At 44.3% G+C, this 18562-nt stretch overlaps 1 protein-coding gene across 1 annotated transcript in view; it reads left to right on the top strand.

The window, feature by feature from the left end:
- Positions 1-18562, top strand: part of LOC126484282 (proteoglycan 4) — a 300519-nt gene that overhangs the window by 128426 nt on the left and 153531 nt on the right. The window contains exons 2-3 of the mRNA XM_050107709.1: positions 6711-9243; positions 18191-18306. Of these exons, the coding sequence (XP_049963666.1) occupies positions 6711-9243; positions 18191-18306 (2649 nt within the window). The remainder of the gene's footprint in view (positions 1-6710; positions 9244-18190; positions 18307-18562) is intronic.

Below are 18562 nucleotides of genomic sequence, written 5' to 3'. Positions count from 1 at the left end.
ATCGTACATGTGATTGATCAATAGTTTAGCCAGAGACAGCCAAACCTTTTTCATTTTTTCATTTGATACGCAATTTTACGTTTCTCTACAATCTTCGCGTGAATTTGATACTTCTCCCAGAGCGAAGTGAATGTTATAGTTCTCATCATACACTGAAGAGCCAAAGAAACTGGTTCACCTGCCTAATATCGTGTAGGGTCTCCGCGAGGACGTCCGCAGATGTGCCGCTACCCGACGTGGGACGGACTTGACTAACACCATGAATCCTGCAGGGTTGTCCTTAAATCCCCAAGAGAACGAGGGCGTGAAGATCTCTTTTCAGCGTCACATAGCAGGGCATCCCTGACATGGTCAATAATATTGATGTCTGGGGAGTCTGCTGGCCAGCGGAAGTTTTTAAACTCAGAAGAGTGTTCCTGGAGCCACTCTGTAGCAATTCTGCCCAAGTCTGTCGCATTGCACAATGTACACGAATCGATGCAGGTGATCAGACATGATGCTTACGTACGTGTCACCTTTCAGAGTCGTATCTAGACATTTCAGGGGTCCCATATCATGCCAACTGCACACGCCTCACACCATTACAGTGCCTCTATAAGCTTCAACAGTCCCCTGCAGACATGCAGGATCCATTGATTCAGGAGGTTGTCTCCATCCGCTCGATACAATTTGAAACGAGACTCGTCTAACCAGGCAACATGTCTCCAGTCATCTACAGTCCAATGTCGATGTTGACGGACCCAGGCGAGACGGCCTGCCGGGCTGGCCGAGCGGATCTAGGCGCTACAGTCTGGAGCCGCGCGACCGCTACGGTCGCAGGTTCGAATCCTGCCTCGGACATGGATGTGTGTAATGTCCTTAGGTTAGTTAGGTGTAACTAGTTCTAAGTTCTAGGGGACTGATGACCTTATAGGTTAAGTCCCATAGTACTCAGAGCCATTTTTGAGCCAGGTGAGACGGAAAGCTTTGTGTCGTGCAGTCAACAAGGGTACACGAGTGGGCCTTCGGCTCCGAAAGCCAATATCGATTATGTTTCGTTGAATGGTTCACACGCTGACACTTGTTGATGGCGCAGCATTTAAATCTGCAGCAATTTGCAGTCGTCGTTGGCCCCGTTCCAGCAGGATTTTTTCCCAGCCACAGCGATGTCGGAGATTTGATATTTTTACCGGATTCCTGATATTCACGGTACACTCTGAAATGGTCGTAGGGGAAAATCCCCACTTCATCGCTACCTCGGAGATGTGTGTCCCATCGTCGTGCGCCGACTGTAAGAGTACGTTCAAACTCACTTAAACCTTGAAAATCTACCATTGTAGTAGCAGTAACGCATCTAAGAACTGCGCGAGACACTTGTTGTGTTACATAGGCGTTGCCGACCGCAGCGGTGTATTGTGCCTATTTACCTATCTCTGCATTTGAATACGCATCCCTATACCAGTTTCTTTTGCGCTTCAGTGTATAGCACATCGTCGTTAACTCCATATAGTACCTCTGGTGGCAGTCTTGTAAATTTTCGTTTTAATTTGCATCAGCTCCAGGACGCTCAAATGTATTCCCATGTCATTATCAGATGATGGTGCATTCACGTAGATGATGGCTTGGAAATAAACGAATCAGGTAATGATACCACCTGAGTTACATGAGGATGAAACATTGTTATTAAGAAAAAAATAATCGTCGTCACGGATGATCTCGTCATCTGCGGAAAGTTTAAGATTGCAACCAATGAAGATACGAGAGCGAAACGAAGAGCGGCAGGCCCACGTGTGGAACAGCCGGCGGGACCGCTCTCTCCCGGCGCTGCTCTGCGCTGCTCTTCCCGGCAGCAGACGAGAGCGAAGACGAGTCGACGCACCCGCTAAGTGGGGCGGCCGGTCGCGGTCGCGCCCACACGCGCCTACGCCGCTGGCCTTGGCGGCTCTCGCTTTCCACCTGCCGGCAGCCAGCTGGACCGCGACACACGCACCGGCCACACCGGTTCCGGGGTGCTCGCTCAGCCAGCGACCAACTGAAAATATATCAGCTTATTATATTAGTACATACACTACTGGCCATTAAAATTGCTACACCACGAAGATGACATGCTACAGACGCGAAATTTAACCGACAGGAAGAGGATGCTGTGATATGCAAATGATTAGCTTTTCAGAGCATTCACACAAGGTTGGCGCCGGTGCCGACACCTACAACGTGCTGACATGAGGAAAGTTTCCAACTGATTTCTCATACACAAACAGCAGTTGACCGGCGTTGCCTGGTGAAACGTTGTTTTGATGCCTCGTGTAAGAAGAAGAAATGCGTACCATCACGCCTCCTTCTTTGATAATGGTCGGATTGTAGCCTATCGCGATTGCGGTTTATCGTATCGCGACATTGCTGCTCGCGTTGGTCGGGATACAATGACTTTTAGCAGAATATGGAATCGGTAGGTTCAGGACGGTAATACGGAACGCCGTGTTGGATCCCAACGGCCTCGTATAACTAGCAGTCGAGATGACAGGCATCTTATCCACATGGCTCTAACGGATCGTGCAGCCACGTCTCGGTCCCTGAGTCAACAGATGAGGACGTTTGTAAGACAACAGCCATCTGCACGAACAGTTCGACGACGTTTGCAGCAGCATGGACTATCAGCTCTGAGACCGTGGCTGCGGTTACCCTTGACGCTGCATCACAGACAGGAGCGCCTGCGATGGTGTACTCAACGACGAACCTGGGTGCGCGAATGGCACAACGTCATTTTTTCGGATGAATCCAGGTTCTGTTTATAGCGTCATGATGGTCGCATCCGTGTTTGTCGACATCGCGGTGAACGCACATTGGAAGCGTGTATTCGTCATCGTCGAGATAAGGAAAAGAGATAAGGAAAGGAAGAACACACTCTATTGTCTATAATAAGTCATACAATCACCGTTGATCTTTATTTTACAATTGCCATTGCCAACTTTGGCCCATAAAAACAGGTACTCGTCGGCATTTAAGGTGCCACAGCAATGCCTCTGCGACGTGGTTATCGTCGTCGCTGGCGGCGCAGTGTACCTGTGTATCGCAGTTTGAAGACGATTGATATCGATTTGGCTGGGCAGTTTAATAAACAGCAATTGATAGGAGGTCCAAATGTTTTTCGTGGACTCCATCTGAACTTTACCTGTGATGTACAAGCAGAGTTTGGAGGTAGTACCTGGCTGACACTTGTTGTTGTATGGGGCAATCAAGCAGATTATTGTGGCCTTGAAGCATTTCCAGATGCTAACATTTTGGCTTGGCTGACATGGAGTATTGCTGAGACTACAGGACTGTTGGCTAAACAGCCTTATGGTACTCTTGTTCCAAGCATGCCATTTGTTTTGACTACGAGAAGGAAGAAGAAGTTAAATGCCGATGAGTACCTGTTTTTATGGGCCAAAGTTTTTATGGCATATCACCCGGCGTGATGGTATGGGGTGCCATTGGCTACACGTCTCGGTCACCTCTTGTTCGCATTGACGGCACTTTGAACAGTGGACGTTACATTTCAGCTGTGTTACGACCCGTGGCTCTACCCTTCATTCGATCTCTGCGAAACCCTACATTTCAGCAGGATAATGCACGACCGCACGTTGCAGGTCCTGCACGGGCCTTCCTGGATACAGAAAATGTTCGACTGCTGCCCTGGCCAGCACATTCTCCAGATCTCTCACCAACTGAAAACGTGTGGTCAATGGTGGCCGAGCAACTGGCTCGTCACAATACGCCAGTCACTACTGTTGATGAACTGTGGTATCGTGTTGAAGCTGCATAGGCAGCTGTATCTGTACACGCCATCCAAGCTCTGTTTGACTCAATGCCCAAGCATGTTAAGTCCGTTATTACGGCAAGAGGTGGTTGTTCTGGGTACTGATTTCTCAGGATCTATGCACCCAAATTCCGTGAAAAGGTAATCACATGTCAGTTCTAGTATAATATATTTGTCCAATGAATACCCGTTTATCATCTGCATTTCTTCTTGGTGTAGCAATTTTAATGACCAGTAGTGTATTATTTTCTTCTCGAATGGATCAACTAAGGACCAACTTCAAGTTTCAGTTTCTTGTTCCCTGGTCTCTCCTTCTCTTCCTGGACCCTGTCATCTGTTCACTACTTCTTCCTGACTTTTGACCACTTCATACAACTTTTTCATTCCTTTACCTTGGAATCCTTCCATATTCAATACTTTTTCCGTAAATACTTTAATTTCTTAAGCTTTAACAATTTTTATTTTTAAATCCTATTTTGCTTCATGGATCCAACTTGTTGTTCACTTCTTGTACAACAGATATTTGAAGACCTGTTTGGAGAAGCTACTCTCTTGCATTCTATATGAATGCCCAAAAAAACCAGTCTTCTTTTCTCATTACTTCAGATACACGGACTCATAAACAGCATTCCAGGGGGTGTTTTCCATCAGGATAACACTAGCCGACATACCACTGCTGTAATTCAGCATGCTCTACAGTGTGTCAACGTGTTGTCTTTCCGTGCTCGATTTTCGGATCTGTCTGCAATCGAGCAGATATGGTACATCATCGGATAACAACTCCAGCGTCATCGACAAATAACATTAATCGTCCTTGCACTGACCGATCAAATGCTACAGGCATAACTGCATACCACAAACTGACGTCCGACACCTGTACAACACAATAAATGTGCGTTTGTATGCTTACATTTAACATTCTGTCGGTTACACCGGTTAATAATGTACCAGCATTTCGCATCTGCAATGGCTTATCTCGCGCTTACATTAATCATATGTTACCTGGACGAAAGTATTCCCGTAATTTCATTATTGTACATTAATTACTTTTGGTGTTGCGATTTTTGCCGTCTGTGTATCTATATGACAGTGCAAGCACACACAACTTTCTGTTCTTATTGTCATGTTGCCTATGCGAGATGTATATTGGTAATAGCATAATTGTCGCTCAGTCATCTCTCAGTACATGTTCTTCAAAATTTTTGCAAGAGGGTTCGTGAGAACTACGTCGAATTCCCCGAGCATTTCTGTTAGACTTCGTTTGAGTTACACCGATCTGTTACGATTCTAGCAGTGCGTACCTGTATTCGTTAGTTGCCGGTTGCTGTGCCTACTTCGTACGGACGCTGTAACAATACCTAATAGTTGATCACACTAGTGATTTCTATCAGAGTACACCGCGCTTATCCAGGACGTTTTCAACAATCCTAAGTCTTCCATTGGCGTCCATTGCCATCAGAAATATTCCTTCAGTCTCGAACAGAATGACCTCTTTCATGCCAACCATCATGAATTGCGAAAACATCGTTCTCACTAAACGCAACACGCAGTTTTGCCACATGACCTCCAGAAAGCCGTGAAGACTCTGCAAGAGAGACGCTCAATAGCTCGGTACGGGCTTTTGTTGAAGTTTTGAGAACATACCTTCACCGAGGAGTCAAGCAGTACATTGCTCCCGCCTACGTATATCTCGCGGAGGGACCATGAGGATAAAATCAGAGAGATTAGAGCCAACACAGGGGCATGCCGACAATCTTTCTTTCAACGAACAATACGAGGCTGGAATAGAAGGGAGAACCGAATGAGGTACTCAAGGTACTCTTCGCCACACACCGTCAGGTGGCTTACAGAGTATAGATGTAGATGTAGAATCGTGGCAGTCAAGTACGTGCAGTGTTTCTTAACATCCGCAAATCATGTGACTACGTTTATTATCGCATGTCACACCAAGCGAAATTTGTTATTGTGTTAATGTTTTCTTGGCAGGGCGGGCACAACATGGTATCTTGGATGGGGTCATCGACAAATGTAGAAGTCACTTCAGGCAGGGACCAGGGAGGTGTGTAAGGACCCTTGCCGTTCATGTTGTACAGTAACTATCATGCTGAAAATGTTAATAGTAACAGACTTTTCACAGGTAATGTAGTTACTTATAATCAACCAACGACTGGCGAAAGCTTCACAGATATTCTACCAGATCGTTATTATTTTTCAGAGTGGCACCGTGATATGCAGTTTGCTTGAAATGTTTAGAAATTTAAAATTGTTCGCTTTACAAGACAAAAAATGGTATCTTATGACTATCATCTCATTGAGAAGCAACTGGACTCAGTAAACTCACGCAAATATATGAGTGTCGCAATTTGTAGGGATATGAAGTGTGATGATATTTGGTAAAGCTGGTGACAGATTTCGGTTCATTGATGGGATACTAGGAAAATGCAAACTCTACAAAAGAGTTTTCTTACAAAACACTCATGCCATCCACCCTAGAATGTTGCTTAAGCGTGTGCAACCCGTATCAAACAGGGATATCGGACGTTGTAAAGAAGGGTAGTACGAATGGTCACTGGTTTGTTTAATCCATGGGAGAACGTCTTGGAGATGTTAAAGCTAATTGCAGACTATCATGGAACCCTACTTACAAAGTTTCAAGGAATATCTTTAACAAGAAATCTAGGAATATACTACAACACTCTTCGTGTCGCTTCCCTAGGGACAGCTAAAACAATACTACTTACAGGGCGCTCGGAGACGTTTCAGCCATCATTCTTGCCCGTGCTCTAGACGTGAATGGAACGGGAAGAAGCTTTAATGTGTACCCAGTGCCATGCTCTTCACAGTGGTTTGCAAACACGAAGATGTGGAAATGAACAGTCTTCGTCTGCGCCATTCTGCACGAGAGACTTAATGTACTTTTTGTGCTTTGCAGGCAGTGTTCCCCGGAAGGGCACCAGTGAACAGGGCGCTCTCACTGCAGCAGCAGACGCAGATCCTGAAGGACATCCAGCACCGCTTCACGCCCCTGCAGCTGCCAGCCAGCACGCAGCAGGGGCCGCTGCTCTACTCGCAGCAGTCCACCTTCCCCGGAGAGCCTCCGTCTCCGGCAGCCTCCGCCGCACCATCCCAGCAGCCGCCTCTCTCACCGACGCCCCAACAGGTGTTCCCTACAGCTCAGCAAACACTGGCCACTGCTCAGCAGACGTTTGCTGCGAACACGCAGTCCGCGCCTCAGCAGGTGTTTGTTCCTTCCAACGGCGTGCCTCTACAGTTCTACAGCTCGCTACCGCAGCCCGGCGGAACATTTTCGATTACTCCTCAGCAGAGCAAATACTCTGTCGAGGCAGCGCAGAACGCCCCACCGCCTCCCGCCGCTAGAGTGGCGCCGACAGATTCCTCGAACCGAGTGCGACTGCTGCACAGTGAAGGTGCTGACGAGCAAGTATTTCTCCAGAGCGACAGACAGCAACTGTTCCAGCAGATCAAAGATTACAGTAGCGGGAGCGATGTAGCTGAGACGAGATCTGCTGGAGCGGAGCCGACGCTCCAGCCGCAGGCTTCGTCCTTCAGACCGACCCCTGCAGCTACTCAAGCGTCGTCCTTCACACCGACCCTGACCTCTGCCCAGCGGGAGGAACAGAGGCGGCAGCCGCTACAAACACTCCTCCAGGAGCAGCCGTCCCGCTCTCAGATTCCACAGACGACTTCGACACCCCGACCACAGCTCTACACCTCCCCATCGCCCGCACCGGAGCATCAGAAGAAGGCCGTAGAACAGTTGCAGACTCAGTTCCAGACACAACTGCAGCAGCGACAGGAACTCATTCGCAAGCTGAAGTTGGCTATTGCAAACGCTGAGGTCCCCATCACCGCCGACCGTTCGCAAGTGGAGCCCAAACCTGGAAGTTCCGGCTCTCCTCCTCCAGTTATATATCTGGCCAATGGAAACAAACTCCAGCTGGTAAACTCCGCTGACGAGGCCGCGCTTGCTGATCCGTCGAAGCTGGAAATCAAAAAGGGACCCTCTGGGACTCCTCCTCCAGTTATCTACCTCTCCAACGGCAACAAACTTCAGCTGGTAAGCTCACCTGAAGAGGCTGCACTTCTGCAGTCGTCGATCCAGTCGACTACACCAACTCCTGTCACAACTCCACCACCGCCAACAGTCTCGTTCGAGGAGCTGACCAAAGGGGTGTTACCACCTGGAGCTCAATTCGAGGTAATAAGGCACAAGCAGGATGGTGGCCTCGAGGAAGTCGGGAACCTACCTCCCACGCTGCCACAGAAGAAAGTGACTTTTGTCTTCCTAGAAGAGCAACCGGACGGCACTCTCAAGGTTCAGGGAGTGAAAGGAAACACGGGAAATGCGCAGAACGACGGACAGTCATCTCCTCCAGACGTAGATCAAATCATCAAGAAGCTCCAACAAGGAGAACTTAAGTTACCTCCGTCGAGCAAGCAGCCTGAAGTTCCACAATTTCTTCCATCACCAGGTACTACTCCACAAGAATCGTCTCCCTCAGCCACATATATTTCAAGCAAACCATCCATTCAGAATGCCCGGCCAACTGTACCCAAAAATACCGTGATTCCCTCCCAAGTAAAAGAGCAACAGTTTACTCCAACAGACGGAATTGCCAACCAAGTTTCTTACCAGTACTTCAACATCCAGCCCTCTCGAGGCACGCAATCATTCTCTTCCATCTCCTTCTCCCCGAGCGTGGACTCCCAAGCATCGCCGTCGGCGTATCCTGAGATCGAAGCGACGAACCATTTTGGCAGCACTCCCACCATCCCGACGCCGGTTGCGCCTGGTTTAGCGAGACAGAACTCCCCTACGATCCAGGCGCCTACAGATGCCAGTGCAGAGTCGGTGTTTGTCTCAGCCTCGTCCTCACAGACGGCTTCTCCCATCAGAAACCAGTTTGTCGACTTCGACGCAAAGCGACACAAAACTCCACGCTTCCGAGTGGCCACGACTACATCCACCACCTCAGCGCCTTTAACGTACCGTCCGCAAATTTCATACCGCAGAACAACGCCTGCATCGGTTCGAGTGCCATCGTTGCAGAACTCCCGCAAGGAGTCGCCGATACTCTACAGACCGCGATACCGCTCGACAACGCCAGCGACCACGTCAACTACGGCGGTGTACAGCACGCAGAGTAGCACTCCGTTCGAGGACCACACTGTCGCTCTTCTGAACCAGGTGAACGGCCAGGAGACAGTACAGAAGCAGTCCGTCAAGAGTCACCACGTTCCGCCCGTTTCCAGAAATGTGACCAAGTCCCTGTACGAGAGCCCCAGTTTCCTGAGAAACGCTGCCGAAGCGACCTCGCAGGAATCCGTTTACCAACAAACCTCGCAGAACCATACTCTCAGCGACGTGCTGAGAGCTTCCGGCCTGTACGCTATGGCGAGGTTTCTGAAAGAATCGTCGTTGGACAGCATCCTCAATGACACTGGTAAGATATTTTGTTTATATTTCCCTGGAAAAGCTATTTACAAAACTCTCTCATTTGAGAAGAGCAAATTTTGAAGAACAATACAGTTGTATTATTTTGGAACACGTATTATGTTCGAGTATAATGACTTTTCTGGAGACTAGAAATCTACTCTGTAGGAATCAGCATGGGTTTCGAAAAAGATGGTCGTGTGAAACCCAGCTCTCGCTATTCGTCCACGAGACTCAGAGGGCCATAGACACGGGTTCACAGGTAGATGCCGTGTTTCTTGACTTCCGCAAGGCGTTCGATACAGTTCCCCACAGTCGTTTAATGAACAAAGTAAGAGCATATGGACTATCAGACCAATTGTGTGATTGGATTGAAGAGTTCCTAGATAACAGAACGCAGCATGTCATTCTCAATGGAGAGAAGTCTTCCGAAGTAAGAGTGATTTCAGGTGTGCCGCAGGGGAGTGTCATAGGACCGTTGCTATTCACAATATACGTAAATGACCTTGTGGATGACATCGGAAGTTCACTGAGGCTTTTTGCAGATGATGCGGTGGTGTATCGAGAGGTTGTAACAATGGAAAATTGTACTGAAATGCAGAAGGATCTGCAGCGAATTGACGCATGGTGCAGGGAATGGCCATTGAATCTCAATGTAGACAAGTTTAATGTGCTGCGAATACATAGAAAGATAGATCCCTTATCATTTAGCTACAAAATAGCAGGTCAGCAACTGGAAGCAGTTAATTCTATAAATTATCTGGGAGCACGCATTAGGAGTGATTTAAAATGGAATGATCATATAAAGTTGATTGTTGGTAAAGCAGATGCCAGACTGAGATTCATTGGAAGAATCCTAAGGAAATGCAATACGAAAACAAAGGAAGTAGGTTACAGTACGCTTGTTCGCCCACTGCTTGAATACTGCTCAGCAGTGTGGGATCCGTACCAGATAGGGTTGATAGAAGAGATAGAGAAGATCCAACGGAGAGCAGCGCGCTTCGTTACAGGGTCATTTAGTAATCGCGAAAGAGTTACGGAGATGACAGACAAACTCCAGTGTAAGACTCTGCAGGAGAGACGCTCAGTAGCTCGGTACGGGCTTTTGTTAAAGTTTCGAGAACATCCCTTCACCGAAGAGTCAAGCAGTATATTGCTCCCTCCTACGTATATCTCGCGAAGAGACCATGAGGATAAAATCAGAGAGATTAGAGCCCACACAGAGGCATACCGACAGTCCTTCTTTCCACGAACAATACGAGACTGGAATAGAAGGGAGAACCGATAGAGGTACTCAAGTTACCCTCCGCCACACACCGTCAGGTGGCTTGCGGAGTATGGATGTAGATGTAGATGTAGATGTAGAGATCATGTAGTAGCATGTACTACTCTAAGCAATTCCAGTTTACGCTCTTATGAAACTTCCTGATACATTAAAACTATGTACCTTTATCTCGCGGGGTTCACCGTTACTATTCCTGACAAACTGAAAGCTTAGAAAAAAACTGTCTACGGTCCTTTATAAAGTTTTTCTCATGGCACTGTGTACAGTCATTCCAAAAGTTCCGAGACGGAGTTTGTTCGTGGTGTATTAAAAACGTCATTGCTGCAGCGACTAAGGTGGCAGCTTGACGCAAGAACTGTAAACAACAGATGTGCATTCGACTTGTTAGTTGTGGGCAGACATTCTCCAGAAAGTTTTGAAGACGAGAAATGTGTGTGCAAAGTTTAGCACACAGACCTTGACTCCCGAACAAACCTGCCACAACTTGATCGAAACGAAAAACGTGACGTTTCTTTTCTGGAAATAATCATCACGCGGGACGAGATGTAAACACGAACCTACCACGAAACAACAATATGCAGAATGCATCTCTGATGTGTCTCCAAGACCCTAGAAGGTGCGAATGAGACTCCCGAGTTGAACAATATTTTAAGAAGGTCTTTCATGACAGTTTCATATTGTTGTGTGAATCATGTGCATTATGTCCAATTGGGGGCAGACTAAGTATAAAAATGAAGCACTGAAGCCACCATAAAATTTTTTCTCTAATCTTTATTAATTCACTCTTTAAAGCTTTTGGGCAGACGGGGCACATTTCGACATCATAGCTTCATTGTCGGGGCTTCTCTTGTTAGGTAACGACCTTCACTTCGATGTCTGATACACCGGTTCCCGTGAACTCACCGAAGTTAAGCGCTGTCGGGTGTAGCCGACACTTGGATGGGTGACCATCCAGCCGCCATGCGCTGTTGCTTTTCGGGGTGCACTCAGCCTCGTGATGCCAATTGAGGAGCTACTCGACCGAATAGTAGCGGCTCCGGTCAAAGAAAACCATCATAACGACCGGGAGAGCGGTGTGCTGACCACACGCCCCTCCTATCCGCATCCTCTACTGAGGATGACACGGCGGTCGGATGGTCCCGATGGGCCACTTGTGGCCTGAAGACGGATTGCTTTTCACTTCGATGTCAACACCGCAAAACCGCATATATGTGTAATCTAGAGAGCATTCTTAATTGTCGCTTGCGCAACTGTAGTGGAATGTGTACCGAAATTCAGGAGAATGTGTGTAAATTTCTTTTTTATAGCCCGTACTGTAGCTGTGAATGTAATTGGTTTATCTTGTAAACAACATCACAATGAAGCATCTTCGACGTATTAAACGTACACAGTTTTCAAAAATAATGCCAGAAGTTTTCAAAGAACACGAAATTTGGATATTTGTGGTAAGGTCGTATGGGACCAAACTGCTGAGGTCATCGGTCCCTAAGCTTACACTCTAATTAATCTAACTAACTTACACTAAGGACAACACACACACCCATACCCGAGGGAGGACTCGAACCTCCGACGGGGGAAGCCGCGCGAACTGTGACAAGACGCATCAGAGCGCTCGGCTCAAAGAACATGACAGAGATAATGACTTACATGTTATGAAGCATTATCTTAATCTTAAAACTATATTTATTCACAAATTCTACAGAAAAATAATATTATCATTCATTCTTTTCAATGGCTGAAACTAAACGGAAAAATTAGTATTACAGGCTACAAAACAAAAGTCACAGATAAGCCAACGCTTTAAATTTTAACAAAAAAATCTACATATGTTCTTCTCTATCTCTGGTTATATTTCACTACCATTACGCAAGTTGCAACTAAGAACGCACTATGACTCCTACGGAAACGAGTTTGGCGTGTTTGCATCGCAATGAAGGTCCTTCCATGACAACTGAGCCCTATTAATGAAGCTGTGACTTTGAAAAGTACTTTTGCATATTATAATCGCTCAAAGACAGTAAACATATTTCATTATCAAGTTTTCCAGGATATTTATTGCTGCATCCAAATGAAACTAAAAATCAATATCAGAAAGAAAACATTTATTCAGTTTCCTTATTTCATTTATTGTGGTCTTCAGTCCGAAAACTGGTTTGATGCAGCTCTCCATGCTAGCCTATACTGCAACCGGCATCCGTCCGAGTCAGCTTACTGTATTCAAAACGGCCCCCTTTTACAATTCCCCCACACTTCCTTCCATCACCAATTTCACAGTTTCTTAAGTTGCCCCATAAAGTTATTTTTTCGCCAATCCGATTCAGTACCTCCTCATTTGGTATTCGATCTACCCATCTAACCTTCAGCACTCTTCTGTTTCATATCTTATAGTCTGAATTGCCTATCGCCCACGTTGCATTTGCACAGAAGGCTGCACTCCAGGGAAGTAGCTTCAGAAACGACTTCCTAACAATTACATTTATTTTAGGTATTAACAAATTCTTCTTTTCCACATACGTTTTACTGCTATTGGCAGACTCCGTTTTATATCTTCGGCCTGCACTGCCCAGATAACAAAATTCGTTTACTACTTTCAGTGTCTCATTTCCTTATCTAAGTGTCGCCTAATTTACTTCGGCTATTTCCGTTATCGTCGTGTACTTTTATTGATATTCATCTGATAATGTCTTTCCAACACGCTGTCCATTCGATTAAACTACCCTTCCAAGTCCTTACCCGTCTCTGACAAAATTGCACTGTCGTCAGCAAACCGCAAAGTTATTGTTTCTGCTCCCGGAACTTAATTTCCTTTTTCAAATTTCTCCTTGATGACCTTCAGAGCTTGCTCATTGTATACATTTAATAACACTGGAAATAGGCTTCAACCCTGTCTCACAACTTTCTAATGTCCTTCGACGCTTACAATTGCAGTCTGGTACAAGTTGTAAATAGCCTTTCACTAACTGTATTTTATCAATGATACCTTCAAAATTTCAAAGAGTGTACGCCAGTCCATATTGTCAAAAGGTCTCTCTAAATCTACAGATGACGTATCTTCTAAGGGAAGTCACAAAGTCAGTATTCCATCGCGTGTTGCTATATTTCTCCAGAACCCAAAATAATTTTCTACCCAGGTTTCTCCATTCTTCTGTAAATAATTCGTGTCAATATTTTGCAACCATACTTATTAAACTGATGGTTCGTTTGTATTCACACTTGTCAGTACCTGCCTTCTTTGCAACTGGAAGTATTACATGCTTCAAGTCTCAAGGTATTTCGCCTGTTTGTATCTTGCACATAGTTGAAAATCTTTGTCTTGACTGACTCAAGGATCTCAGTAATTCTGAGGAACTGCCACCTACTCCAGGGGTTTTGTTTCATTTAAGTCTTTCAGCGCTTCTTCTTGTAGTATCAAATAATCCATATCGTCTTCACCTACTTTCTCTTCTGTTACTATAATATTGTCAACAAGTTTTTCCACCTTTTATAACCTCTTAACCTCTCTGCATATTCCTCTGACCTTTCAGTTTCCCCTTCTTTGCTGAGTATGGGCTTGCCTTCTTAATCCTTGATATTCTTACAGTTGCTGCACTTTTTTCCTAAGGTCTCTTTCACTTTCCTGTAGGCAGAATCAATCTCTCCCTCAGCTAGGTATGCTGTTACAACCTTGCACATGCCCAAGCTATTCCAGCTTAGCCAGATTTCACATTCTGTCAAAATCTCGTTTTCGTCATCTGTTTACCCTTCGCCTGCTTCACATGATATATTTTTGTATTTTCTCTTTTCTCCAATAAAATTCCATGTCCTCTGCCTAATCCAAGGATTTCTAATAGTTCTTCTTTCTTTACCTATTTGCTCCTGCGTGCCTTTACTATGTCATGTGTCAAAGATACCGATTCTTCTCCTATTCTATTCCTTTCCCAAGTTTCTGTCAATTTTTGTCTAACACTCCCTCCGAATCTGCCAACAACCTCCAGTTCCTTCAATGTACTCAGTTCTTATCGCCTTAATTTCCTATTTTTTTCTTATTTCTTCAGTTTGAGTCTGCAGTTCATAACCGATAAATTATAGTCAGAGTTCACAACAGCCTCTCGAAATGACTCACAATCTAAAATCTGGTTTCGAAATCTCTGTCTTACCATTATATGCTCAATCTCAGACCGTCCAGTGTGTCCAGATCTCTTCCACGTATGAAACCCTTTTAGTCTTGCCTTTTCACAGACTCGTCTTTGTTGTAGTTGCATATACGGTACAGAAGTCGTTATCACTAAGGCACGCAAGCAATCCCACCTTAGAAACGTCTGTGGTTCATGGTGGGGGAGGGGGAAAGGGAAGAGGGGGTTTGCAGTTTACATACACAGAAATCAGTATCTGCCTGCTCATCTTTAAAAATTCAAGTCGAACAATGAATCCCTCGAATACGACGGAAAAAACGAAAAGAAACTTGTGTTTCTCCTCAGCGTAACAAAGTAAAGAACTGTCGCGTGAAATGTAAACACAGTAAGTATCTTACAGTAACTGGAATGAGAATAGGTAAGATCTTGACAATAGAAATAAGTACAATATTGTGTCAGTGCAGACATTACTGCCAAGGATATCATAGTGAATAACGAGTCTTAGGACCAACGTAAAGGCTTAGGTAGCAACAGCAAGTGTAGTGACGGTCAGTATAAGGCCTCGCCTTGAGTCCCCGTCCAACACATAGTTTTATCTAGGAAGTCCCATAAATTCGCTAACTTCATAAATACATCTTTGCCAATGACACCCATCTTCCTTAGTAATATTGCATAGAATCTTGTTCGCGATTCACAGGCAAACCAGCATACTGGCATGAGGGATACGTAACCAGTCGAAAACCTACTTTCAGATCTATTGTCGGGTCTGTTCCAAATAATATCATCGTCATTACCAATTCCGGACGGTTTAAAAATGCAATAAAGTTTCGGAAAAAATCTTTAACTCTGCAGCAGATAGTGCACTGCCGTGAAATTTCCTCACGTACTAAAATTTTATATCGGATCAGGACTCAGAATTGGACCCTTGAACTTTGGTGAAATTTGGAAAGTAATGGCAGAACAGGAGCTATGAAGGTGGTCAGGTGAGTCGTACCTGCATAGCTTAGCGGGTTAGAACGACGAATTGCGAGGGTTTCGGCTTTAATTGGTTCGCGCCCACAATTTTAACCTGTTAAGATGTTTCAGTTTACGTATTCTTTTCTAGGACAGATATTTCAGAATCTCGCTACATGAAAAACTCAAGAATATTAATTTTTCACACTGAATTTGCCACTGGTTTCGAAGCTCTGTGACTTCGACAGGAAATAAACAAAACGCAATAAACACAGGTGAGTGGAGACAAAATAATAATAGAAATTTTTTATCGTTTATAGTAAAATATTTAATAGATGACGTTTCCAATTTGCAGTACTATGGCAGGAACAGAATTAAAAATATTAACACTACAAGTATTTCTCACTTGTCGGGTACCTTGTTATACATAAATGAAATATTATATTAATATTTGTGAAGTATTAAATAACGATTTACTAGCTAGCATATTGTAAGACTGTAAACATCAGGATGAAAATCGTTATATTTATATTGTATGAATGATTAAATAACGATATTGCGATAGTGATGTGATTCACAATAAGTTACAAATACTTTTTTTATTTTATTTTATTTTTTTTTTTTTTTTTTTATTTGAGCCGTCAGTCATCTGATGGGTCCGATGCGGCCAACGTCTTCAGTTAGTTCTTCGATATATTGTAATGTCTTCCATACAGTTTTTACCCTTTACATCTCTCTCTAGTTCCGTGGACGTTATTTCCTGATGTCTTAACAGATGTCCCATCATCCCGCCCCTTCTTCTTGACAGTGATTTCCACATATTTTTTTCTTGGTTGTTTTTGAGGAGAACGTTCTTACGTCTTATCAGTAAACCCAATTTTCAACATTCTTCTGTAGTACTACATCTCAAATGCTTTGATTCTCTTCTGTTCCGGTTTTCCCACCGTCCATGTTTCGGTACCGCAGAATTATGTGTTCCAAACGTACATTCTGTTAAGTTTGTTCCTCAAATTAAAGTGAATATTTGATACTAGTTGACTACATTCGGCCAGTAATACCCCCTTTGCTGTGCTAGTTTCTTTTTAAGGTCGTCAGTGCTTCATCCATAATGCATTTTTTTGCTTATAAGAATTCCTCCACTTCGTCTTCTTTCAGGGACCCAACTCTGATGTGATAATTATCGCTAATCGCATTTCCACTACTCCTCATTACTTTCATCTTTCTTCTGTTTATTCTTAATCCATATTCTGCACTCGTCAGACTGTTCATTCCATTCAACAGCTCCTGTAATTCTTCTTCACTTTCACCGAGGATAGCAATATCATCAGCGAATCTTATCACTGATATCCTTTCGCCGTGAATTTTTATCCCACTCCTCGATCTTCCTTCTATTTCCGTGATTGTTTCTTCGCCGCACAGGTTGAACAGTAGGGGAGAAAGGCTGTTCCGTTTCTTACATCTCAGCGCTCTGTTCTTGGTCTTCCATTCTTATGATTCCTTCTTCGTTTTATACGTGTTATATATTACCTATCTTTCCCTAGAGCATACACCTATTTTTCTGAGAATATCTAACACCTTGCAAAATTTGGTATTATCATCATCATCTACATTCATGGATCAGGTTTGAGGTACCTGTCCTGGCTTCAGTGTCTTAGTTCCGTCGTTTTCTGAGTGGACTTACATCGCTTACTCCTTTGGCCATACATTAAGAAACTTTTTTGGGACATCCGCCTTGTTGCGTTCTGTCTACAGACGGCTTCCACTTCTGCTTATATTTGTCGGTTTCTTCTGTTACTGCAAGTATTTGAAGCTCATTTCTGACATGTAATTTACTTTCTTTTTCTATCTCCTAGTTTACATCCTTTAACAGATCAGAGAATTTTCATTTTGACCTCACTATTCGTTTTACGTCCCTTTGTTAGCTATCCAAGCCTGAAGTCTGTAAAGCAGTATTGGTCAAACGCGTCTGTTTCGTTGTCTTTTTATTGTTCCACAGACACCCTGAAATTCTATATTTTATTCTTTGCATCTGTATCATAACGAAAAGAAATGTCGCTGACCAAATGACATGCTGGCTCGACTATTTTGTTTTCTATTACTATTTTTGAGCGCACCTCTTGTTTTTCTCGGGATGCTATTACTTTTGCGATTTGTATAGGTATTCTGAAATTATAATTTTTGCCAATATGTTGTAATTTGAAAGTATTCTTTGTAATTCTTCTTACTGAGTGACTGTTATAGTCTGGCAGTCAGTATATATTATTTTTATATATATAATGGTCGTTAACTAGGCTTATTCCTTTGTTTCCCCCTTCCATTTTTAATCATGTAATTTACATATAAATTAAATGAGGTCGTAGAACGACTGCAACTCACTGGTTAATTATAATGCCATTCTTTCTTATTTTGCTACTTGTTTTTATTAAAAATATAGTTTCATTACACGCTTTTTGTACATCGACAAATCCTATGAAGGTTTTGTGTCTCCATTAGCGAGCGCAACGTCACAGCTGCCTCTATGTGGTTTTGCCTTTCTTTAAGTCCCACCTAATCGCCACTAACACCCTTTCGTAAACAGATAAGATTCATTTTGCTGTCTTTTCCAGGACCGTACACTCTGTTTGCGCCGACGGACAAGGCTTTCGAGGCGCTCCTTGTGCAACTGGGAGGACCTGACCGTGCCGCGGAGAAATTCCAGGAGAACCCCAGACTGCTCAGCGGGGTAAGTCGCCGTATCCCTGTTGTCTGCGCAGGTGTGGGAGCAGGCTGCTTACACTTCTCACCACGCGCTCACACTGCTCACTGCATTCATCCTGACAAGTGGTTTATCTGTAACTATGCATTCTGAGCATTATGCTAAACAGGAAACAGACGACAAGAACATTTCATGTAAGGTATTTGTAAGTCATTGTCAGTAATTGAGAAATGCAAATTAGAAACTCATAAAAAGTAGCAAATGTTCCGGTTCACAGTTGTCT

Source organism: Schistocerca serialis, chromosome 6 (assembly GCF_023864345.2).
Source record: "Schistocerca serialis cubense isolate TAMUIC-IGC-003099 chromosome 6, iqSchSeri2.2, whole genome shotgun sequence".
Taxonomy (NCBI): Eukaryota; Metazoa; Arthropoda; class Insecta; order Orthoptera; family Acrididae; genus Schistocerca; species Schistocerca serialis.
Note: the sequence above shows the minus strand (reverse complement) of the source record. Positions and strands in the feature narration are given on the sequence as shown.